Raw genomic sequence first — 27,135 nt, forward strand, 5'->3', positions numbered from 1 at the left:
AATAGAGCTGTGACTTTCTGTCAGCCTGGCTACAGTGCTGAAAAGAAACCTGGGGCTGTTCCTATTTCCTTCTATTAATGATGAGTAATAGTTTGCTCTGGCGTTGTGGAGGGCCCTCCTATATGTTTTGAGACTGTCTTCCCAGACCAAACGAGATTCTTCCAGTTTGGTTAATCGCCATTTCCTTTCAAAATTTTTCACGATAATTGTTTTAAATTTCGGGTTTTGAAGTTGTACCAAGGGGCAAACTTTCTTTGCTTCGTTAACTTCTTTTTAAGAGGTGCTACTGAGTCGAGTGTTGTTCGCAGCGAGCCTGCAGCACTATCAACAAGATAATCAATTTGGGAAAGTTTAAAGTCAGGATTGCAAACCTCAGTTACAGAGGGACTAGGCATGTGCCGGTATGAGATTTTGACGGTATGATAACCGTGGACAAAAATACCACGGTAACCGGTGTTACCGCGGTAATAATAATAATAATAATAATAATAATGATAATCATCATAATAAAACAGGTGTCGTCCTATTTTCGCACTCTAGACTTTAAACGGTAGGCTAATATTTGTTTGACCGTTCATGAGCAACAGCATGTACCAGGCAGCTCCTGTCAGTGCAACACATCATCACACCAGTTGTTTAAATGTGTAATATAAACCCATTAAAAGTTTAATAGAGACGTTTCTTAAGCTGCAGGTGATGGGAGATGATACGGGTCTTCTTGTTGTCACGGGCAGCATTTCCAGCCAACTCCAGGATCTCAGCAGTCAGATACTCCAGCACAGTGGCCAGGTAGACGGGGGCGCCGGCACTGACAGGCTCCGCATAGTTTCCTTTGCGCAGCAGCCTTTGAACACAACCAACTGGGAACTGGAGCCCAGCACGGGAGGAGCGGGTCTTTGCCTTGGCTCTGGCTTTTCCTCCGGTCTTTCCGTGTCGGGTCTAAAGTCAGGACAAAGTGAGTTCTTCTGATAGCCAAGATAGTCCCACACCACCGACTTCGTCCTTTTCTGCGGTGGGAAAAGTTCAACTTTGCCTCCTTGAGCCGTGTTTGCAGTTTGCACGTGAGTGGATTTATAGTGATTACTGACTAGTACTGAGTGACTGCGGCTGCCCCCCCCACCCCCCGAATAATTGTGCTGACTGCAGAGGCTGCACGCGCATGACTTCAGAGGGTGTGCGACCATGTGTGCAAGCCATGTGTTGTCCACTAGAGTGTTTTGGAGTACACCATCAAATGACTCCAAAACGTTCTAGTGGACAACACATGGCTTCCACGCTATGAAATAATAATGTATAATTAAGTAACATTACGACACATGAAGCAAATACTAAACATACGCTGTTTGAAATCACTCCGCCCAGCAAGTACTTTATGTCTGGAATGTAGTTCCAGCTGTGAATTTGGCTTCAAAACAACTCTCGTAATATTACATTATTATTTCATAGCGTGGTGAATGTGTAAGCTTCAAGTTGTCCACAAGAGCGTTTTGGAGTCATTTGATGGTGTATTTGATTCGTTTTGAGGGAGAGAGGGGGCCGTACCGTTCACCTCCATTTTGTGCGCTGAGCAGCGGGCAGCTCTGCCCCACTGGTCTCAGAACAGCAGGCACTGACAATTAAAGGTAATGTACATACTCATATGACTATAGGAATTACGGCAATAGGCGTAAATGCCGAACTATCCCTTTAAAGCTGATGGGATCGTAAGTGCTATATTGTAGGCAACTGGACTTGCTTGTGTTTCTTGAAAACGTTTCGCCTCTCATCCAAGAAACTTCTTCAGTTCTAAATGACTAGTACGACGGTGCAGGCTATAAACACTGTGTGGGTGGGAACCCTTGCAGAGTCGCAGGGGTCGTGTGAGCTTTTAGTTTCAGAGTTGTTAAGGTCACAATGTGAGTCGTTGACCCACTTGGCCACCATGTGTGTCGTTAGGGTCAGGTGGGACCAGGGGTGAATGGGTGTGAAGTCGTCTGGGGAGGGATCCCAAGACTGCATTGTAGGTGGGGGATAAGTAGTGTCGTAAGCCACCCCTTCTGTGTAATGATGGTCTTTCCAGCTTGACGTAGATGAATTCTTTTACTCCTCTTTCAAACCATCTTTCCTCCCTGGCCAAGATGTGCATATTGCTGTCCTCAAAGGAGTGTCCCTTCTCCTGTAGATGTAAGTGGAGAGCTGAGTCTTGACCTGAGGAGCTGGCTCTCCTGTGCTGTGTCATGTGTTTGTGGAGTGGTTGTTTTGCCTCCTCAATGTATAAATCTGTGCATTCCTGGCTGCACTGAACTGCATACGCTACATTACTCTGCTCATGTTTGGGTATTTTGTCCTTGGGGTGGACAAGTTTCTGTCTCAGTGTGTTGCTGGGTTTAAAGTGCACAGGGATGTGGTGTTTGTTGAAAATCTGATGTAGTAACTAACTGCTGCTGAACAGTGACGACTGTGGTCACTGTGGCAATTACACGTAACTGCATGTCGAGTTTTCTGTTAGTTCTCCAAATTGTCTCAAGTCAGTTGCTTTAATGACATCATGAGTACGTGACTCGGCATTAGCCACCAGCTACTGGTCACACCAGACCAAGTTAGACTGTAGCAGCAAAACATCTGAGTGTATTGAACTGATCAAGAGTATGTTTTATTGCTTATAAATTCTACTTTTTTCAGGAAGAATATTGTGTTATTCCCTCTTTCAAAAGCTTCATTGACTTGCTTTGAATTGGGTTGTATCACGTAATTTAGGCATTAAAATGTACAATTAGACACTTGCAGGAAATATCAATAGTCAGCAGACTGTATCCAAACATATTAAAAATCTTTCACTGGTTGAACCAAGGCCTTAAGGTGCGGACACACCAAACCAACATCAAAGAACTAGCAGCGACAAAAGCCAACTGTTGCGTTGTCCACATTGCCTCACGTTGCCCTGTGTCAGTTGTGTTTGAACACACTTCAAAGACTACATCCGACGACCAAGTAGCACGTACGTTCTGCACCTGCGTGAGAGAGAGCAGAGTGAGAGAGTGGTACATCCTGTCAGCTGAGGGGTTTCCTATCTGTGCAGCCGAGCACCGCAGCAACTCCATAGACTATTACATCCAGACGGTCCCAGTGTTTCCTCCGCAGGCTCCACTTCACTCAGCTGCCCAATAAACCTGCTGCTTCTTCCCACTTTAGCCTGAATAACAAACTGGGGCTCGGTGCTGCGGTTGGAACCAAACAGAGAGCAGGAGCTAGCTGGGAAGCTAGCGGAGGCTAACTGGCTGTGTTTCCCTCTGGTCATGCTGCGGCTAACGCTCCGCTAGCCTCACAGCTAGCCCCGGTTTATTATTCAGGTTAAAGTGGGAAGAAGCAGTGGGTCTGTCGGGCAGCTGAGTGAAGTGGAGCCTGAGGAGGAAGCACCGGTTAGCCCCGGTTTCACCACAGGCAGATTCACTCCCTACAGGGGCAAGGAAATAAAACCTGAGCAGCCAACAATTATTGATCTATGTTTATGTGTGTGTGAGCAGCTGATCACTGTTAAATTTCCTTCAGGATCAATAAAGTTGCATCAAAGTGATCTCTCTCACCAACAAGCTCCACCGCTGATTCAACATGCTCAATCAGCTGAAAAGCCGCCGACGCCGAAGTTTTTTTACAGCACTATCTGATAAACACTGTTGGATTTTGGCTCACTCTATCACTCAATGTTGACTATGTGAGAGCCTGGTCCTGCGCGTTCTTTAATGAAGAGAATAGAGAAGATGTTCGGTCTCAATCAGTAGGTTTATTAAGCAGTAAAGGAATAAAGTTACAGAGCTCTGGGTCTGATCTTCATGTCCCTGACGAACAACAAAGGTGTGTCAGTTCACGAAGTCTGACCTCCTGTCTCTCCCTGACCCAGTATATTTCAGCGTAACAGAGTGTCATTGTGCACAGGCGTGGTTCAGTCTTCTCATTGGTTGCTCGCTGCCTGCTTCCTCATTCTTTTATGCAGCTGTCTCGTGTTGATCTGACTCGTTGGGGCTGATTCTTCCTGTTTTGAGAAGACAAGAGCAACACTTCCCCACCCTCAATGTGCAGAATTATCTGAATACAACACATTCTGTTTTTTCTGCCATTCATGGTCATAATTATCTTTTCTAGCTGCATGTGATTACGTGAGCTCATCTGTTACAGCACTATACTTCTCCTTCTGTACTTCTCCCCTCTGTAAAGCAAGCACATTTTAATCAGTTAAATCATCACAGTAGTTTTCCATTATATATGTCACACAGTTCATGTCTTAAATGCATAAGCAACACACCTATATTCCATTAACACCTAGTATAGTAACTGTTGCTGAGTGGCGTGTAATCAAGTAGAAAGAAATCAAAAGTTATTAAGTTGTGATCTGATAGAGGGGGATTCTGTGGAAAGACTAGTAAGTTTTCAATTTCAATTCCATACGTCAGAACTAGATCGAGGGTGTGGTTAAAACAGTGAGTGAGTTTATGTACACTCTGACTGAAGCCAGTGCAGTCTAATAATCTGATAAACGCAGTAGCGATGGAGTCATTATCAATGTCAACATGAATGTTAAAATCACCTACAATAATAACTTTATCTGATTTAAGAACTAAACTGGATAAAACCTCTGAGAATTCAGATAAAAATTCAGAATACGGGCCAGGAGCCCAGTACACTATAACAAATAGAAATGGCTGTGAGGTTTTGCAGGTCGGATGTAAAAGACAAAGGAATTATAATCTAGTTTAGGTTTAGGGCTGATTAATAGACTAGAGTTAAAAATGGCTGCAACTCCCCCTCCTCGACCGCTGCCTCGAATGTGGGTATTATTATGACTGGGAGGAGTGGATTCATTTAGACTGACATAATCATTGTGACACAGCCAGGTTTCAGTGAGGCTGAGTAAATCAATATGATTATCTGATATTAGTTTGTTTACTAACACTGCCTTATATGATAGAGACCTGATATTTAACAGTCCACATTTAATTCTCCTGTAGTGTCTTTCTGTCACAGAAGAGGTTTTATTATTTTTTTTTTTAGGTTTTTATGCACAACTCCTCTTTGTTTAACTTCATGTTTAAATAATTTAGGTGGTTGGGGGACAGACACCGTTTGTATAACACTATGGGTAGGTAACTGCATTAGAAGCTCAGAGAAGCGTTTAAGACTGTGACTCTGATTCCTGGTCTCAACTCTCGTCAAAATACAATGTTATTCTGAATCGGTCCTGTTTTACAGATCATCAGAGTTACCCAATGCTCAGTCCTGAAGGACCCACCAGACTCTCCTCACAGTATGATAAACCGTCAGAGGACAAAGTTACTGCTGGACAGGTGTCATGCTTCACTCAGGCGATGGTCTGAAGACTCTGCAGCCAGCAGCATGAGGAAAGTGTTTGTATCCACTCAAGCACATAGGGGTGACCACTGTGACCTTGGTGCTACTTTACCAGCTGACACAACTTTACAATATAAATAACCCTTGACTCTAATAGAGTTTATTAACACCTGGACAGTTTACATCAAAGTTAAAGTTGCTACTTTGTGTATTATATATACCGAATCTATATTTCAACTTCGACTATGAATAAAGTGCTTTATTTTTAAAGAGAGCTTTTGTCATTTTTAAATGTAGTATTAAGTGTCCTGTGGTATTGGAGAAATACAACATGTTCTTTCAGAAATGCTTAATATAATAACACTGTTTAACAGGTGATATGAAAAACTTACTGGCGTCATAGATGTAGAAGGGTCAAAACACCCTAACATACTGACCATGAAATGTAATCTCTTACTTCGGGTAGTAAATAGTGACTGTAAGCAACACAAAATTTTATTACTATGACAGGTGACAATATAATTCGCACTGTTTTCTCTACAGTATTTTAAATTTAATATTTCAAACATAAAATGCAGCTTTGACAAACATTTCACAGCATAAATACAAAGTACAAAGACAAGATATGTAATGTTCAGACTTTATTGTTTTTTGTAAAACAGACACTCGTTCTGAATTTGATGTCTGCAACATGTTAGAAAAAGTTGGGACAGGGCAATGAAAGACTGGGAAAGTTGTGGAATGCTCAGACAACCCCTGGAACATTCCACAGATAAATTGATAACTGGTGATAGGATCATTATTAGGTATTGAAGGGGCGTCCTCAAAAGGCTCAGTTTTTCACCAGCAAGGTCACTTTGTGAAAAACTGTGCAGGCAAATAGTCCAACATTTTGAGAACAATGTTTCCTAATGCACAGTTGCAAAGAATTTATGGATTTCACCATCTACAATTTCTAATATCAAAAGATTCAGAGAATGTGGAGAGAAATCATTGACGTTGTGTCCTCCGCACTAAAGAGGAAAAGGACCATTCAGATTGTTGGGATCTGTGAAGATATGGGGGTGTGTTAGTGCCCATGACATCATGGGTAACTTGCACATTTGTGAAGGCACCATGGTTGCTAAAAGGTACATACAGGTTTAAGAGCAACATATGATGTCATCCAGACAATGTTTATTTAAGGGATGACCCTGTTTATTTTCCCACTGAAAATATGTAGTGCATTATGAAGCTCATAATATGACAACGAAGACCCCAGACTTTTGAGCAGCCAAAGTCATATGTCAAGAAAGAATGGGAAAGAATTTCACTTTCAAAACGTCCATAATTAGTGTCCTCCGTTCCCAAACACTTAATGAGTATTGTTAAAAAAGAAGATGATGTCACACAGTGGTAAACATGCCCCTGTCCCAACTTTTTTACAATGTGTTGCAGCCATCAAATTCAGAATGAGTGTACATTTATGAAAAAAAATAAAAATATCAAAGGTCATCAGTTTGAACATTAAATATCTTGTCTTTGTACTGTATTCAATTGAATATAGGTCAGAAAAGATTTGCAAATCTGCACTATGTTTTTATTTATGTTTCACACAGCATCCCAACTGTTCTGGAATCAGGGTTGTAAATAGCATGTCCAATGTGTAAGCCTACTAAAGGTTATGAAAAAGTAGCTAAAGACACGACGATTGAGTTTATTTTCAAAGTTAATATACAAGGGGGAAACAGAAAGCCATGTGTCCATCCAAGTATTTTTGTGCGAACGATCTAGTTAGAAAAGTTTGATGGAAGTGACAAAACTTAAACGGTATCTCTAAAAAGTTTCAGACTTGCTTGAGGTTTTTCCTTTTGTTGATAAAGAGTTAAGCGAGAAACAGGCGATGGAGGCACTTTTGTTGAATAAATACTGATTTAGCGAATATTACGTGACAGATCATCTGTTCAGTCCGATTACATTGCCCTACAATTCTAAACTGGGTTTAAGCATACTGAAATGCAGCAGCAAACACTGTTTATAAACCATCTTAAGCATAAACTTTCTCGAGAACTGTCAAATGTACTCCTGCCTCTTTGTATACTGAAAGAGACTCGTTCTCAGTACCTCTCTGTCATCATCCCTCTTCTTAAATAAGAAATACTGTCCAATATGAGCTGAAAAAAAAGTACCTGCCCAATAGCAGTAAGTTGTAGACAGCTAGGCTCTTTTCTCCATGTTTTTCCTGATACTGGAAGCTTGTGTGATAGACTACATTGACTCCTGCCCACTTTCATCATTATCCCACTTCACTGAAATCTCTCTGTCAACTCTGGAATGCACTGTCAGACTTTCCAAATGGTCCTGTCCTTCAGACTGCATTCCAACTTGGTTCTTTAAAGCTGTATTTCAGATGGTTGGTCCTGATATTTTAGCCATTATTAACTGTTCCCTCTCCTCAGGTATTTTCCCTTCCTGTTTTAAACAAGCCACTGTTTACCCCTTTTTAAAGAAGCCCTCTCTTGATCCCACTGTTTTAAGCAATTTTAGACCCATCTCCAAGCTACCATTTTTAATCAAAGATTTTAGAGAAATATGTTGCCACACTATTGATTTCTTTTATGAACAATAATCAAATCTTTGAGAAATTTCAGTCTGGCTTCTGCTCATTACACAGCACCGAGACTGATTTGGTCAAGGTCTCCAATGACTTACTGGGTTCCAAGGAAGGATTCTGCAGAGGCAAGGCAAGAGTCCTCCCTAGCATTCAGTGAACACACCTTGGAACAGGCTAACAAGTGTCCCCATGTGATCATCATTAACCCTCAGCAGACTGAAGAGGTTTCAGTTACTGTGATCATTTCGGCACTTTTCAATGTTGTTGGACAGTTTTAAACACATGTATCAGTATTGTCAGAATCACGTGACTTTTAGAGAGAATATATTTCTGGATCATATTTAAGAGTAAGTGGAGTAATGAAGTAAAGACAACAGCTGAACAAGTTTGAAATTATCATTAACAGTATGAACACAGACTCTCACACAGAATCACTCTGTCATTTCAAAGTGATCCATATTTTCTGTGTGTCATCACACACAGGAGGGGAGGGGGGCACTTAGCGCTCCATCTCTGCTGTGAATGATTCATTTAAAACTTTTATGTTTTATCTAAATCACGTTATTTAAAAAAACTCATTATGCGGCAGTGGACACATTGGAAATAGGGCTGGGCGATTTTTTCACAACAAATCTGATTCACGATTTAAATCGATTTTCCCCCTCTACTTAAAATCAGTTTTCAGAAAAATATTTGCGGCCTGGGCTCTAAAACTTTCAGCATGTGGATAAACCCCAGCCTTTCCACGGTAAATATGGGCACCATATCTCTTGCAAGATACATCACGACTGCATCAGTGATCGCTTTCCACCGGGCCCCTTTCTCATCATATGGCAGTGTTTCCCCTACCATTATATTGCCCCCCCCCCCCCCCCCCCCTTTTTGAAGATTAAGTTAGTTTTATTTAATTTTATTTTCTATGCTCTGTGTTGCACATGACGGAGTTCGACCCTGATGTGCACACACACAGACACGTGCGCACACACACGCACAGACACAGGTGAGCACACTAGAGCGCGGCTTGGGACGCATTTTCATATTGTTTCATGGGGGGAGCCCAGCGGGAGCATCGGTGGCGGATGTTAAAAAGAAACTTGATTTTCATTAAAACAAATCGACCTAAACTACAAATTCGAATTAATCGATAAAATCGATTTATCGCCCAGCCCTAATTGGAAAGTGTAATTTATGAGGTTTCTGTCAATATTTTTTTCACGCTTGTATGATAAAAACTCAGGTGGAGACATTAATCCAAATAGTGTACTGTGCAAAGCATTGTGGGGATTTTATACCCACGGAGGATCCACACACAGGGTTCCGGCGGATCCTTAAAAAGTCTTAAAAGGCATTGAATTCATTAATCTAAAAGTAAGGCCTTAATTGGCATTAAAATGTCTTAAATCAATCTTTTAAAAGTCTTAAAAATGTTAACACGTGGTAAGTAGGATTTTATGATTGTAATTAGTCTAAACTATTATACTAAAAATAATAGTTAACATTTATTTTTTAAAAATAATTTGCCGAATAGCAGTAACGTCACGCAATCACGAGAGCGGAACCAACAGTGATGTGTTTGCGGCCCTGACTCTCAGAGCAGATGCATGTCGTTCATGTAGCAGTCGGACCACACAGGAAAGTGTAAATTTAATGAAAATTGGCTGTCCAACAAATATTTTTCTGGATGGCTGAAACTGGTACCAGGCAATTTATACAAGACACGGTGTATTTTGTGCAAGATATGTTTCAAACTCGGCACAATGGTAATCAAGGCAGTGGAGTCCTACATGCACATCGCGAAACACAAAGCCTCAGAATCAAGCTGTCAACAAACGCCAGGTATTTCCCAGTTCTGTTCTACTCTCGTCTCTACCGTGCCTCCACCCCCATCTCCAGTATCAACAACCAGGACAGCAGCACCAAATCTCCGGACAATAGGCTCGTTCGAGATGAACTGCGCCTCGCCTGGAAAGTAGACGAGAGCAGGTGGCCGCAGCGGGGGGCGGTGACAAAAAGTGAAGTGAAGTCGGACAGTTTCCCAACAGTTTCCAGCAGCCTTCAGTTCGTAGGCTACAGGGAGTCACAGACACACTTACACCCTGTCTGGAATGATGTCAATTCATTAAGAAAGTGATCAGACCCATATATCAGTTTGTTTTCACTCTCCAGTTGTTTTAATTATGATAGATTGATTTATTAAAATGCTTTACAGGTGATCTGTAGTTTATGTTCATGGTTTATTCTCCATTTGACATGAACTCTCCTGTAAATCAGCATCATATCAGTTTGACCTGACACAGGCTAAAAAAACAGTGCTTGACTATAAGGTTAATATTTTCAGAGGACAAAAAATACAAGACAACAGCTTTCATTAAGGCTCAGATACAGTCAGGGCTTCACATCTGTACAGATGTCATTTTAAGAATCCTCACATCCCACTGACCACAAGTCTCTGTGTTGCTAAATACTTCAATAATTAAAAAAGTCCAGTGTTAATATACAGTAGACTCTGTATAGTTTATGATGAATGTATTTAGTCTCTGACAACTAAACTTCGCACTCTAGCGGTGCGAGGACCCTATTGAAATGCGAGGATTTATTAGGGGTCCAAGCCTGCGGGGCCTGGGGAACATGTATGCAAGCAGACGCATTTCCCAGGACCAGCGGTGTTGGGAACCCAATTGTTTTTGTTCAGATTTTTATTATTAGGGCCTGAGCGATGACTGCAAGTCGTCCGGAGGACCCTATTGTAATTGCAATGTTTATTATTAGGGCCCGAGCGACGACAAAGTCATCCGTGTAGGTCCCTATTGTAATTGTGCTGTTTATTAGGGCCCGAGTGACGACGAAGTCGTCCGTGAGGACCCTGTTGTAATCGCGCTGTTTATTTGGGCCCAAGCTACGACGAAATCATCCGCGTAGGTCCCTATTGTAATCGCGCTGTTTATTAGGGCCCAAGTGACGACGAAGTCATCCGTGAGGACCCTATTGTGATCGCGCTGTTTATCATTATTATTTATTATTATTATTAGGGCCCGAGCACCTAGCGGTGTGAGGACCCTATTGAAATGCAAGGGTTTATTATTATTATAAGGGCCCAAGCACCTAGCGGTGCGAGGACCCTATTGAAATGCAAGGATTTATTATTATTATTATTATTATTATTATTATTAGGGCCTGAGCACCTAGCGGTGCGAGGACCCTATTGAAATGCAAGGATTTATCAGGGCCCGAGCACCGACCGAAGGCCGGGCGAAGGCCCTATTGAAACTGCTCCGTTTATAATTATTAGGGCCCGAGCACCGACCGAAGGCCAGGTGAAGGCCCTATTGAAACTGCTCCGTTTATAATTATTAGGGCCCGAGCACCGACTGAAGGCCGGGCGAAGGCCCTATTGATACTGCTCCGTTTGTTATTATTAGGGCCCGAGCGACAACGAAGTCGTCCGAGGACCCTATTGAAATTGCGTTGTTTATTAGGGTCCGCGGAGGACCCTATTGAAATTGCGTTGTTTATTATTATTATTATTATTATTATTATTATTATTATTAGGGCCCGAGCACCGACCGAAGACCGGCGAAGGCCCTATTGAAACGGCTCCATTTATCATTATCATTATTATTATTATTAGGGCCCGAGCACCTAGCGGTGCGAGGACCCTATTGAAATGCAAGGATTTTTTATTAGGGCCCGAGCAGGTCTCGACCGACAAGGTCCCTATTGTTTTTTCGAATGATTATTATTAGGGCCCGAGCACCTAGCGGTGTGGGGACCCTATTGAAATGCAAGGATTTTTTATTAGGGCCCGAGCGACGACGGAGTCGTCCGAGGACCCCATTGAAATCGTGCTGTTTATTATTAGGGCCCGACCGACGACGAAGTCGTCCGCGGAGGACCCTATTGAAATCGCGCTGTTTATTAGGGCCCAAGCGACGACGAAGTCGTCCGTGAGGACCCTATTGTAATCGCGCTGTTTATTATTATTATTATTATTATTAGGGCCCAAGCAGGAGACCTGCGAGGTCCCTATTGTTTTTCTCCTGATTATTTATATATTTAGGGCCCGAGCAGGTCACAGACCTGCGAGGTCCCTATTGTTTTTCGAATGCTCATTAGGGCCTGAGCGACGACGAAGTCGTCCGTGAGGACCCTATTGTAATCGCGCTGTTTATTATTAGGGCCCGAGCACCTAGCGGTGTGAGGACCCTATTGAAATGCAAGGGTTTATTATTATTATAAGGGCCCAAGTACCTAGCGGTGCGAGGACCCTATTGAAATGCAAGGATTTATTATTATTATTATTATTATTATTATTATTAGGGCCTGAGCACCTAGCGGTGCGAGGACCCTATTGAAATGCAAGGATTTATCAGGGCCCGAGCACCGACCGAAGGCCGGGCGAAGGCCCTATTGAAACTGCTCCGTTTATAATTATTAGGGCCCGAGCACCGACTGAAGGCCAGGTGAAGGCCCTATTGAAACTGCTCCATTTATAATTATTAGGGCCCGAGCACCGACTGAAGGCCGGGCGAAGGCCCTATTGATACTGCTCCGTTTGTTATTATTAGGGCCCGAGCGACGACGAAGTCGTCCGAGGACCCTATTGAAATTGCGTTGTTTATTAGGGTCCGCGGAGGACCCTATTGAAATTGCGTTGTTTATTATTATTATTATTATTATTATTAGGGCCCGAGCACCGACCGAAGACCGGCGAAGGCCCTATTGAAACGGCTCCATTTATCATTATCATTATTATTATTATTAGGGCCCGAGCACCTAGCGGTGCGAGGACCCTATTGAAATGCAAGGATTTTTTATTAGGGCCCGAGCAGGTCTCGACCGACAAGGTCCCTATTGTTTTTTCGAATGATTATTATTAGGGCCCGAGCACCTAGCGGTGTGGGGACCCTATTGAAATGCAAGGATTTTTTATTAGGGCCCGAGCGACGACGGAGTCGTCCGAGGACCCCATTGAAATCGTGCTGTTTATTATTAGGGCCCGACCGACGACGAAGTCGTCCGCGGAGGACCCTATTGAAATCGCGCTGTTTATTAGGGCCCAAGCGACGACGAAGTCGTCCGTGAGGACCCTATTGTAATCGCGCTGTTTATTATTATTATTATTATTATTAGGGCCCAAGCAGGAGACCTGCGAGGTCCCTATTGTTTTTCTCCTGATTATTTATATATTTAGGGCCCGAGCAGGTCACAGACCTGCGAGGTCCCTATTGTTTTTCGAATGCTCATTAGGGCCTGAGCGACGACGAAGTCGTCCGTGAGGACCCTATTGTAATCGCGCTGTTTATTATTAGGGCCCGAGCACCTAGCGGTGCGAGGACCCAATTGAAATGCAAGGATTTTTTATTATTAGGGCCTGAGCACCTAGCGGTGCGAGGACCCTATTGAAATGCAAGGATTTATTAGGGCCCGAGCGACGACGAAGTCGTCCGTAGGACCCTATTGTAATCGCGCTGTTTATTATTAGGGCCCGAGCACCTAGCGGTGCGAGGACCCTATTGAAATGCAAGAATTTTTAGGGCCCGAGCACCGACCGAAGGCCGGGCAAAGGCCCTTTTGAAACTGAAGGAATGATTAGGGCCCGAGCACCAACCGAAGGCCGGGCGAAGGCCCTCTTGAAACTGAAGGAATTATTATTATTATTAGGGCCCGAGCACCGACCGAAGGCCGGGCGAAGGCCCTCTTGAAACTGAAGGACAAAAGTTTGAGGAAACAGCCCCTGAAGCTAGTTTAACCTACATGTATGAAACTCAGCAGGCTTATGTAACACTCCAGGACCTACAAAAAAAGCCTCTTGGAGGCATGCTGTAATCCCAACAGGAAGTCGGCCATTTTGAATTTACTGTGTAATTTTGGTGCATTTTTGGCCATTTCCAGGGGTCATAAATGAACGAACTGGTCTTAGAGATTTCATCTGATCGACTTCAGACCTTGGTGTGTCCCACCCCAAGACCTTGAAGATGAAAAGTTATCAAAAGCTTGAGTTTTCGTCAATGCATGTGACCGTGGGATGGCGTCAAAGTTAGGGGTGAACACATCTACATGTCAATAATTAGAGATAAATATAGCGCCCCCTACTGGCAACAGGAAATGTCATGATTTAGACTTTAATATACATCTCCTACAGAATTGACCAGATCCATCTCAAACTTGGTCAAAAAAGTCATAAGACGCTGATGATGCTTTATTGTGGAAACTGAGTTTTTGTCAAAGGGCGTGGCCACGGCCTGGTGGCGAACTTTGATGTTTCGCCATGATGATAAACGGTGCTGTAACTTGACTCCACGTGGGAATATCTTGCCAAAACTTCACACATATGATGACAGTCCAGCCCTGAACATATCTACAGAGGAATTTTGAATCACCGCCAAAGCGCCACCTACTGGCAACAGAAAGTTACTTCATACATTCTTTGATGTCTCGCTTCTAGCGGGTTAATCAGATCCACCTCAAACTTGCTGGTCTAAGTCCTTAGACCTTGATGATGCTTAAAAATGAAGCTTTTTAGTTTTCATCAAACGCTGTCACCGTGGCGCCGCCTTGTTCGCCATCAAACACGATGTTGTTTTGAAGGGACAAGGGATGCTTGAAAACTCACCAAACGTGGCATACACATCACAGGTCACAAGTCCTGTTGTCTGATGTGATTTTTGTGCTTTGATGCACCAAGATGGCTCAACAGCACCCCCTAGAATATTTCAATTAAGCAGCCCCCAAAGCTGCTTTGACCTGCATGTATGAAACTTGGTAGGCACTTGTAACACTTTATTACGTACAAAAAAGTCTCTTGGAGCGATGCTCCAAACCCAACAGGAAGTCCGCCATTTTGAATTTACTTGTGCCACTTTTGTGCATTTTTGCCCATTTCCAGGGCTTGTAAATTAACGAACTTGTCCTACAGATTTAATCAGATTGGCTCCAAACTTGGTGTATGTAAGCGTGACTACGTTGTGACCAAAAATTATCACAGGATTTGCCCAATGTTGAATGGCGAGCCCGCTGCCGAGCGTTGAATCTTGAGGTCTCGCCATGAAAAATGAAATTGCTGTAGCTTTGGCATAAATGGTCCAATCTCCACCAAACTTCACGATTCATATTAGTCCCGCCCTGAACACATTTATATGACAATATTCCGTGATAGTCATAGCGCCACCTAGTGGTGAAAGGAAGTACTTCTTACCAGACACTTATCTTTGGATTCACCTGAAATTTCAGTGCTGTGGTCTATATTTGATGTTCACAAACATGACGTATCACTAGTGTCTACGCGCGCTGCAGAGGGTTTACTTTTGATGTCTCGCCATGAAACAGGAAATTGTTATAAATTTGGAGTAAATGGTCTGTTGTCCACCAAACTTGACATGATTCATATTTGTCCCACCCTGAACACATTTATATGACAATATTCCGTGATAGTCATAGCGTCACCTAGTGGTGAAAGGAAGTACTTCTTACCAGACATTTATTTTTGGATTAACCTGAAATTTCATTGCTGTGGTGTGTATTTGATGTAAACAAACATGACATATCATTAGTGTTAATACATGCTGCAGAGGGTTTAATTTTGAGGTCTCGTCATGAAACAGGAAATAGCTATATTGTTGCCGTAAATGTTCTGATCTTCATCAAACTTCAGATGATTCATATTAGTTCTGCCCTGAAAACATTGATATGACCATATTTCCTGATACTCATAGTGTTAGCTGGTGGTGACAGGAAGTAGGTCTCAAACACTTATCTTTTGATTTATCTGAAAGTTAAATGCAGTGGTGTATATTTGATGTACAAAAACATGATGTATAATTACTGCGCTCTCCAACTCCCTCTAGTGGAAAGAGGAAGTGATACAAAATGTGAAATATGTCATTCCAGCACTGTATCAAAGATATGCAAAGTCACTCCTGCATGCGATGTCTAACTTTGACAGAAATGAACTGACACGTCAGAAGACGTCCTGCCAGCCCCCCCATTCACAACATAGGTTGTGAATGCTGCAAGCATTCACAACCTATGTTCTTCTACTACCAAAATTCTTTATTTTTCTTATTATTATTTTTCCACCGCGTTTTTCAACATTAGTTATCTTCAACATACTTCAACCGATTCAAACTTCTTCAGATTCAGCTTCATGAGGACATTATCGGAAACTTTCAAATTTTTCCATAACCTTCATATTTTCCTGGGAATTCAACGTTAAAATTCCGACTTATATTAAAGTGGATGGTGCAAAAACGGTTGGACCGCTACTAGTTCCACAAACTTCAACCGATTAAAACCGTTCAAACATGAAAACGTTCAGCTGAATTAGGACATTCACGGATGTATTCAGTTTTTTCCTAACATTCATACTTTCCGAGATATTTCCGATTTTTCCCAAATCCTTTTCCCATTGGGAATGCATTACGGAATCCTCAAAAATCTAAAAATTTCACCTTTTTTCAAACTGTGACTACCCATTCATACTTTCAGCTAGAAACTCCATTCAAAATGGAAAATATTCATCATTTTGCTGACATTTTACATATGATTCAACTTTTCGATACCATTCAAACTTTCAAAAATATTCAGCGTTTTCTAAAACTTTGTTATAATGGAAGTCAATGAGAAAATCCTTCAAACTCACTCATCTTCACCCACACATCATGAATTCATACATTGACGTAGAAACTCCATTCCAACTCTCAAACGTTGACGCTGCCGTCAGCTTTCAGGAACTAATTTAAATTTTCAATATCTCTTTTAGTTTTTCTACAAAGTCAGTTTAAAATACATGAAGTTTTCAGCCCTTCTCAGACTTTATAATGGGTGTGTATTGCGTGAGCTAGAGTGGGTGATGTCATCACTAGAGTGAAGAGCAGCTGTAAACTCATCAAGAAATTTTCTCTTCAACTCGCTCATATGGCCACAATTTTTACTGTACATACACAATTTATACCACAAAACGTAGGAAAATTTGTCCTGGTCACAGAAATGTTGACATGGAATCTGTCACACATACACATTTTTGCTGAGCGGCTCCAAAGCGAAGGGAGCGCCATTTTTTTTCTCATTCACTCCCATGTAATCTGAGAGGAGAAATTTCTGGAAACAGCTGAGGTGCAACACATTTGTAACTCGCTCTGGTGACCACATTTTTGACTGTAGAAATATAAAACATGACACGTGCGTTCACGAGAAGTGGCTCTCTCTCACCATCACTTTATTTTCATGATGGGACCAACGGTTTGGGTGTGGGAAGAATTTGTTCGAGGAGTTCAAACCCATTAAAAACAGCCTTTGCTGATCTACTCTCTCATGCGCTCTGTGTGCCCCTCAAGTGCAGGCAAATCAGGAATCGCCATGACAACGGCTGCAGACACAGACACGCACACACAGCCCTCTACTCATACTTGAATTTTCTCTTCAACTCGCTCATACGGCCACAATTTTCTCTGTACATACACAATTTATACCACAAAACGTAGGAAAATTTGTCCTGGTCACAGAAATGTTGACATGGAATATGTCACACGTACACATTTTTGCTGAGTGGCTCCAAAGCGAAGGGAGCGCCGATTTTCTTCGCATTCACTCCCATGTAATCTGAGAGGAGAAATTTCTGGAAACAGCTGAGGTGCAGCACATTTGTAATTCGCTCTGGTGACCACATTTTTGACTGTAGAAATATAAAACATGACACGTGCGTTCACGAGAAGTTTCTCTCTCTCACAATCACTTTATTTTCATTATTGGACCAACGGTTTGGGTATGGGAAGAATTTGTTTGAGGAGTTAAATCTCCTCTAAAAGAGCTCTCTTCTCTGTGTTCTGTCTGTCTCTCTCTGCTCTTCTGCCAGGTGCACCTAGTTTATTACCATGGCAACCGCTGTGCCACACAAACTGACAGAAACATGATGTGTGTGTGTGTGTGTCTACATCTTACATGCAGACATGACAGGGGCAGAATCTCCATTTTAACCCTTTAGTTGCCAGAGTTATTTGAGGAAAATATTCATTTCAACATTTCAAAAGGCTTTCGCTTGAAAGTGGTGAGAGATAAAGGCATACTGTAAATGAGAAAACTATTCATCATGACCCAAAGTTTGTGATGGGAGTAAATTAACTCATCTAATTTGCATATTGTGGTGTCACTAGGCAGCGGCCATATTGGATTTCATAGATCTCAGTAAAACAGCATTTTGAATATATTTGCACGGCAGATTTCTTTTGTCTTGTGCTGTTTTTGTCGTCTCATCCTCAAAATAAAGGAAGAGGAATCTGATGGGAGTAAATTAACTCATCTAATTTGCATATTGTGGCGTCACTAGGCGGCGGCCATATTGGATTTCAAGAATCTCAGTAAAACAGCATTTTATTTGCACAGCAGATTTCTTTTGTTTTGTGCTGTTTTGTCGTCTCATCCTCAAAATAAAGATAGAGGAATCTGATGGGAGTAAATTAACTCATCTAATTTGCATATTGTGGCGTCACTAGGCGGCAGCCATATTGGATTTCATAAATCTCAGTAAAACATTCAAATATTCTAATCATTCCAACTTTATTTTATTAAAGGCAGCTATTCAGTGTGGAGTCAGCTTTTCAACAAACTTTCAAACATTCAAATCATTCAAACTTCATTGTATTCAAGACAGCATTGCAGCGTGGCTTCAGCTCGCAGAATTCACACCCGCAATTTCTTCAGAAATTGCTACTCTAGTTGTTATTATTAGGGACTGAGCCTAGAAGCAGAGGACTGCTCACAGAGCAGTCCTCGCCTTTGGCGAGGACCCTCTTGTTTTTGCTGCGTGCGTTTATTAGGGACCAAGCCCAAAAGCAGTGGACTACTCACAGACCCCCCCTATACTTTTTGCTGCGTTTATTCTCACAGACACTATTGTTTTTGGTGTGTTTATAGGGACCGAGCCTAGAGGCAGAGGACTGCTCAAGGAGCAGTCCTCGCCGAAGACCAACGGTTTGGGTATGCGAAGCATTTGTTCGAGGAGTTAAATCCCTTTATAAACAGCCTTTGGTGATCTGCTCTCCTGACGTGTCTGTGTCTGCCACAGGTGCGGGCAAGTCATTAATCGCCATGACAACGGCTGCACACACAGACACAGCCACAGGGTTCTCTGGTCTGTGTGTCTCACAATCTTTAAAGGACAGATTACAGCAGCAGAAACTTCATTTGAAACAGAACACACACATTATTAACCCCTACAGTGCCAAAATGGTCTCTCTAGCGCCACATAGGTGCACTAAACTGGCCACTGCAGCCCGTAGGAATGTCGTATCAAGATCAAACCAAAACTGGAGTGTTCGACCTACAAATAACACGCTAACACCCATGACCTAAATCCAACAGGAAGTGAGCTATTTGCCCTTTCAAAGTAAGATTTCCCCTCAAACGTGCTCTTAAAAAAGAACACATCTCCTCCTACACCGTTTATTGTATCGGCTTTAAAGACGCACACATACCAGTTCAACTGCTGCTAAACGATCTTCTGTATAACTTTATCTCTCTCATGATCACATTATTTTGATGATTGGACCAGCGGTTTGGGAATGGGAAGAACTTCTTCGAGGAGTTAAATCTCCACTAAAACAGGTCTCTCTGTGTTCTGTCTCTCTCTCTCTGCTCTTCTGCCAGGTGCACCTACTTCATCACCATGGCAACCACTGTCACACACAAACTCACAGAAACATGATGTGTGTGTGTGTCTAAATCTTACATGCAGACATGACAGGGGCACAATCTCCATTTTAACCCTTTAGGTGCCAGAGTGTATTGAGGAAAATATTCCATTTTCATTTCAACATTTCAAAAGGCTGGGGCTTGAAAGTGGTGAGAGATAAAGGCATACTGTAAATGAGAAAACTATTCATCATGACCCAAAGTTTGTCATGGGAGTAAATTAACTTATCTAATTTGCATATTGTGACGTCACTAGGCGGCAGCCATATTGGATTTCATACATCTCAGTAAAACAACATTTTGAACATATTTACATAGTAAATTTATTTTGTTTTGTGTTGTTTTTGTTGTGTCTTCCTCAAAATAAAGGACGAGGAATCTGATGGGAATAAATTCACTCATCTAATTTGCATATCGTGACATCACTTATCCATACCTACAGCTACAGAAAGCATTCAAACATCAAAACGTTCAGCTCTGTAAGGATTTTCTGATGTTTGTGGCAACATGTTTGATATTTCTAAATAATTCACAGTGACGACATAAGCTGGGGACCGAAACGGGCGCGAGTGCGAGGTCCCGCCAAACGCTGCTTGCAGCTTTAATTATTATTATTCTTCTTCCTCCAAATGAACTGCCTTTTTGGGAGGCTTAACATACCCGAAAACTCATGAAACTTTGCACACATCTCAGAACTGGTGAAAAATTTGATATTTTAATGGTCTCGTGTGCGGGTTCCAAAAAATGGCTCAGTAGCGCCCCCTACAAAAGTTTGAGGAAACAGCCCCTGAAGCTAGTTTAACCTACATATATGAAACTCGGCAGGCTTATGTAACACTCCAGGACCTACAAAAAAGCCTCTTGGAGGCATGCTGTAAACCCAACAGGAAATCGGCCATTTTGAATTTACTGTGCAATTTTGATGCATTTTTGCCATTTCCAGGGGTCATAAATGAACGAACTAGTCCTAGAGATTTCATCCGATTGACTTCAAACCTTGGTGTGTCCCATCCCAAGACCTTGAAGATGAAAAGTTATCAAAAGCTTGAGTTTTCGTCAATGCGTGTGACCGTGGGATGGCATCAAATTTAGGGGTCTCGCCACTAAACAGGAAGTAGTTTATAACTCCAGCATACATGGTCCAATTTTGGCCAAACTTCACAGGATTGATGACAGTCCCGCCCTGAACACATCTACATGTCAATAATTAGAGATAAACATAGCCCCCCCTACTGGCAATGGGAAATGTCATGTTTTAGACTTTAATGTACATCTCCTACAGACTTGACCAGATCCACTTCAAACTTGGTGAAAAAAGTCATAAGATGCTGATGATGCTTTATTGTGGAAACTGTGAGTTTTCATTGAAGGGCATGGCCACGGCCTGGTGGCGAACTTTGATGTTTCGCCGTGATGATAAATGTTGCTGTAACTTGACTCCACGTGGGAATATCTTGCCAAAACTTCACACATATGATGACAGTCCAGCCCTGAACATATCTACAGAGGAATTTTGAATCACTGCCATAGCGCCACCTTCTGGCAACAGAAAGCTACTTTATACATTCTTTGATGTCCCTCTTCTAGCAGGTTAATCAGACCCACCTCAAATTTGCTGGTCTAAGTCCTTAGACCTTGATGATACTTAAAAATGAAGCTTTTGAGTTTTCATCAAACGCTGTTACCGTGGCGCCGCCTTGTTCGCCATTAAACACAATGTTGTTTTGAAGGGACAAGGGATGCTTGAAAACTCACCAAACATGGCATACACATCACAGGTTGCAAGTCCTGTTGTCTGATGTGATTTTTGTGCTTTGATGCACCTAGATGGCTCAACAGCGCCCCCTAGAATATTTCAATTAAGCAGCCCCCAAAGCTGCTTTGACCTGCATGTATGAAACTTGGTAGGCACCTGTAACACTCAATCACGTTCAAAAAAGCCTCTTGGAGCCATGCTCCAAACCCAACAGGAAGTCTGCCATTTTGAATTTACTTGTGCCACTTTTGTGCATTTTTGCCCATTTCCAGGGCTTGTAAATTAACGAACTTGTCCTACAGATTTAATCAGATTGGCTCCAAACTTGGTGTATGTAAGTGTGACTACGTTGTGACCAAAAATTATCACAGGATTTGCCCAATGTTGAATGGCGCGCCCGCTGCTGAGCGTTGAATCTTGAGGTCTCGCCATGAAAAATGAAATTGCTGTAGCTTTGGCATAAATGGTCCTGTCTCCACCAAACTTCACATGATTCATATTAGTCCCGCCCTGAACACATTTTCATTACCATATTTCCTGATGATCATAGCGCCAGACACTTATCTTTCGATTAACCTGAAATTTCAATGCTGTGGTCTATATTTGATGTTCACAAACATGACATATCATTAGTGTCTACGTGTGCTGCAGAGGGTTTAATTTTGATGTCTCACCATGAAACAGGAAATTGCTATAAATTTGGAGTAAATGGTCCGTTGTCTACCAAACTTGACATGATTCATATTTGTCCCACCATGAACACATTTATATGACAATATTCCGTGATAGTCATAGCGCCACCTAGTGGTGAAAGGAAGTACTTCTTTCCAGACACTTACGTTTTGATTAACCTGAAATTTCAGTGCTGTGGTGTGTATTTGATGTACACAAACATGACATATCATTAGTGTCTATGCGTGCTGCAGAGGGTTTAATTTTGATGTCTCGCCATGAAACAGGAAATTGCTGTATTTTTGCCGTAAATATTCTGATCTCCATCAAACTTCAGATGATTCATATTAGTCCTGCCCTGAAAACATTGATATGACCATATTTCCTGATACTCATAGTGCTACCTAGTGGTAACAGGAAGTAGGTCTCAAACACTTAACTTTTGATTTATCTGAAAGTTAAATGCTGTGTATATTTGATGTATAAAAACATCATGTATAATTAGTGCGCTCTCCAAGTCTCTCTAGTGGAAAGAGGTAGTGATACAAAATGTAAAATATGTGATTACAGCACTGTATCAAGGATATGCCAAGTCGCTCCTGCATGGGGTGTCTAACTTTGACAGAAATGAACTGATGCGTCAGAAGGTTTCCTGCAAGCCCCCCCGAGTTGTGTGAAGGTGCGAGGGCCCGTTCATCGCTGCTTGCAGCTTTAGTTGTAACTGTTTTGAAATTAATTGATGTTTTATTGTTTTATGTATTAATTGTCTTTATTGTGTTTTAATTGTTTTTATTGTTAAGCACTTTGTAACTCCGTTTTGAAAGGTGCTATACAAATAAAGTTATTATTATTATTATTATTATTAGTGTTATTATTATTAGTATTATTATCTTTGTGCTCAGGTGGACAGTTTATTTGCCTCAACGCAGCTGATGAAAACCTAATTATCATTTTATATGTTATGGCATTCATAACATTGGTTAAAAATGCCCTTGATTGTGGAATCTAAGGATCCTGCAAAATGATTGCACTCAGCTTAAATAAATGCCGTCATGTAAGAACTGCAATAGGCCTGTCTCTGTCATGGCTTTATTTGTCCCCATCACGATCCATAACTGGGAGCAGAAACACAGCATGTCAGAGCTGTACTTTGACCAGCACTGGATTTTCAAGGCCAATCAGGTATTGATATTTGAGAGTTTATAAATTAAAAAAAAAAAAACATATCAATAGCAATTTCTTCACCTAAGCATACAACATCAGCAAGTTCTTTGTATAAGGATCCCTTAGATAACTTTTTTAAAGTATTGTGACTACAGAAATACTGAAAAGGACATTTTACAGCTTTGAAATCAACTTGTTGGAGCTCTCTCTTGGTGGTGGTTGTTAATTACTCTACAGTGTGACATCGGTCTATATGTTGCACAAGCTACACTAAATCAGTCTATGAGATGAATGAAGTTACCACAGTAGCACAGGCACAGTACTGAGGGCCTTTTCCTCTGTAACTTTTAGCCACGTCCATTTCAAGCCATGCTGCATTGATTTGAGTTTCTGTTATCAGTTTAGACGCCAGGTGCCACGCAGAGCTGCGCACCTAATCCTTCTCCGGACTAGGTCAAAAAAAGCCAGGCCAGCTGCCTGCCCTCATGCAGGTAGCGGTGACATCTCGCCCTGACCACAGTCAACACCCTACCATCCCCATTTCTCCCCCTCAAATAAGCTGTGTGTGATGTGAGACTCTACTCACCTGTCTGCATGAGACCAGAGACAAAGCTGTTTTGTAGCTTCTAACTAAATCTCTGTGGGTTGGAGTTTAGTTTCTCTCCTGTGTCCTGTTTTTACTTTAGATATCTGCTTTATTTTACTGTTGCATGTTCGCTATCAGCTGTATTAGAAGTTGTGTAAAGTTGCTGCTTGAAAACTCAACATTTCCTTATTTTGCTGCCGCACAATAAAGTTTTTACATAACAAAATAATAGGGGACTTTTATTTTTAAGACTCTATAGGAATTAAAGGAGCTATATGTAAGAAATCTAAAGCAAATAGTCGTAAAATCATCCTAATATGTCACAGAGACTAAGGAATAATGTTCATATAACATACTGATCTCACCGACAACAATAGTACGACCAGAATATTCCCATTTAAAAAAATATTTTACAGTCCGCAAATCATGTTTATGTTTTGAAATTGTGTTTTGGCCTGTTGTGCCACCCACCGCCGTCTACCAGTCACACAGTCAGTAGAGTCTCAGCATCACTTACAGTTAGGACTGAGCTACAGCAGCACGGCAAGCAGCATTAGCAGCGTCCCAGTACATAGCATTAGCAGTCGGTTCCTCCGCTGTATCCCGGCAGCAGCGTTAGCAGCAGAGAAGCCGGACTTGTTCGAATGGTCCGCTGGAAAACCGAAGATCAAGGACCAAATCAGTCTCCAGCGTGCCGCTGTCCAGCAACCTTGAATCTGTAGGGGAGGGGGGGCAAACACGACTCGCGGCAGTATTTTGAATTTGAGTGCAATAACTGTTTTGGCCACATTCTTACATACAGCGCCTTTAAAATATGTTTATTACTGAATTAGCGGAATTTTATTAGCAGCTTTTCTTCAATTAAGACAAGTGTAATAATATGGCAGGAAGAGTAAAAGCAGAAACAGCCACAGTGAGATGTTGATGAAGAGCTGCAGACAACAGGCTCTTAGTTTACCTCTGCAAACAGCTCACCTCCAACAGGTAAACTTCTTTTACCTGCCCTGCTGTGGAAAAACACATGCTCCAAAAATAACAGGGGACTTTAGCCGTGGATCAGCTTGCAACTGAACATGTAGCCCACTTAGTAGAAAATATCGGGATATGAATTTTTGTCCATATCGCCCAGCCCTCGTGCTGATTTTAATATATCTGCTTTGAGATAATATTTTCTTTTGTACTTTTATTGATGCATATATTTTTTCAGTCTGTAGAAAATCCGAAGCCGTGCTCTGTGACCTTCGGGAGGTCTTGCTTAAAAGAAAAGAAACATAAGGTGTCATCCCCCCTCTCCATCCTAGCTCATACTGCTACATGATGCTGGATGGACTCTGAGTAGTGTTCTAAGCTTAGGCTGAGAAGACTTGACTTAAAGCATGAGCTTGATTGCTTTTCTTGCCACTTTACATCACTTTATCTGATAAATTACCAGTTATTTATAATAGTTGTATTTGGCACCAGTACTTGAGGTGAATATATAAATAACTACCACTTATTCCTCTCTATTAGTGTATTGTGACTAGTCTGGAGTATATCTCACTAGAAAGTTTGCTTTTGAATAACCTGAAGTGACCTGTGTCCCTCCCTGTCCCACCAGGCTCTGCTCTTCAACCCAGCTAAGCCCTTCTGGAGGGGGACGGGCAGCCAGAATACTGATGTGGAGCTCATGATGGACTGCTTCGTCTCCTGTTTCCGCATCAATCCTCACAACAACCAGCACTTTAAGGTGGACTTAAAAGAAGTGATAATAATTAGTTGTTGAAACATTTTCCTTACCTTAGCAGGTACGTAATATCAGTTACGTTAGCTAATTCTCATGAGTGTTTCCTCTTTGCCTTGAAGGTCTGTTTGGCCTCTTCCTCCCCCTCCACCTTTCACTTTGTCCTGGTAAACTCGTTGCACAGAATTATCACCAATGTAAGTCAGCAGAGCTTCTTCACATATTAGCCCTAACAGAACAGTTTGATGTGTAACTTCATTTGTCTCACCCTGTGCTGTCTACTTTCAGTCTCATCTGGACTGGTGGCCTAAGATTGATGCAGTGTACTGCTACTCTGGAGAGCTCCGCTTTATGTTCTCAGACACCCTCAATCGGGTGATCCAAGGCGTCGGCACCCACGCTCCACTACGCATGACACCGGTTAGAGGACAGTAACATCTCACATCACTTTACTGTGTTGTATGGATCAAAAATGAATTCTGGATTTACTCAAAATTGGGTAAACCCGATTCGGGTTTACTACGACTTGGGTCTTATTTTTATTGTTTTGTCCACCATTTCTATCAGTTACGATAACATTGAACTTACCAAAGTATTGTTGTGAACAGGGAACCCAGTGAAACCTCCCGTGAAGTCCAACAGCAAGCACGAGCAGCCGGGTTGGAAACAAAGGAAAAGTTTATTTAGATCAGGAGTGTCCAAACTTGCTTCTCATATCATATGGGTCATTAAAAAAGGGGAAAAAAAAAAAAAAAAAAAAAACATCCAGTGAGACAAACACAACTGTTTCATCTTTCCATGCAAATTATTCAAAAGTATTAATTTCACAGCTCCTGAAGGTGGCTGCCCTCGCAGTCGACTTAACGCTTTTTTGCCGTGGCCATGTCTGCTACCTAGCAGGAAATGTCTGCTGCAAGGCAACAGTTTATTAAGTTGTTCACTGTTAGTTTATGAAATTTCTTTAGGTCCGCCCATGTAGTTCCTACTTGGTGCATGTCTACAAACTGTATGATAGGCCTGCCATTGTGAGGTGAACAGAAAAAATGTAAAATGATCTTGCTTGATTAACCAAGCGGACCACATGTAGTTTATTTTGAAAGATAAGTCGTGGGCTGTTTAAATTTGTTCCTGCAGCCCACAGTTGGCCCCTGGGCTGGACTGTGAACATGCCTGATTTAGATCATCTGTAACACTTTATTTAGAGGTCAAGCTGAAAGCGAACACACCTAAAATTTCACTAGTAATACCTCATTGTGCACTCAAACTGCACAAAACTACCTTGAGAAAAGTAGTTCAAAGTTGAGCCAAGAGGTTGGTATGTAAAGAGATGAGAGAGATGTTCATAATTAAAAGAAATGTGTTTGAGTGACACATAGCCGACAGCTCACTTCAGCTGGATGGCTGACTATAACTGATGGTAACTAAAAATGGTGAAAGACTGAACTTTCTACTAACATTGATGAATAAACTGCATTCATTATTGTATTGTATTCATTCATTGATGGGTCACACCTGGGTGATGGGCGATAAGTCATCAATGCATCAGCTCATTGCATCCCTAGTTCCCAGTTATGTAATGAGACAAATGATGACTGAACTTGCAAAAATGAGATCCATGTTGTTGTAGATTGGCTTTG

General features: G+C 41.8%; 1 protein-coding gene across 5 annotated transcripts in view; it reads left to right on the top strand.

Moving 5' to 3' along the window:
• nf1a (neurofibromin 1a) overlaps positions 1–27,135 on the top strand; it is a 286,700-nt gene that overhangs the window by 80,580 nt on the left and 178,985 nt on the right. For all 5 annotated transcript variants that reach the window (XM_033632269.2, XM_033632273.2, XM_033632270.2 and 2 more), the window contains 3 exons: positions 25,376–25,504; positions 25,621–25,695; positions 25,787–25,918. In XM_033632269.2, coding sequence (XP_033488160.1) covers positions 25,376–25,504; positions 25,621–25,695; positions 25,787–25,918 — 336 coding nt within the window. The remainder of the gene's footprint in view (positions 1–25,375; positions 25,505–25,620; positions 25,696–25,786; positions 25,919–27,135) is intronic.

The sequence above is a fragment of the Epinephelus lanceolatus genome, chromosome 4 (genome assembly GCF_041903045.1).
Source record: "Epinephelus lanceolatus isolate andai-2023 chromosome 4, ASM4190304v1, whole genome shotgun sequence".
In the NCBI taxonomy this organism is placed as follows: Eukaryota; Metazoa; Chordata; class Actinopteri; order Perciformes; family Serranidae; genus Epinephelus; species Epinephelus lanceolatus.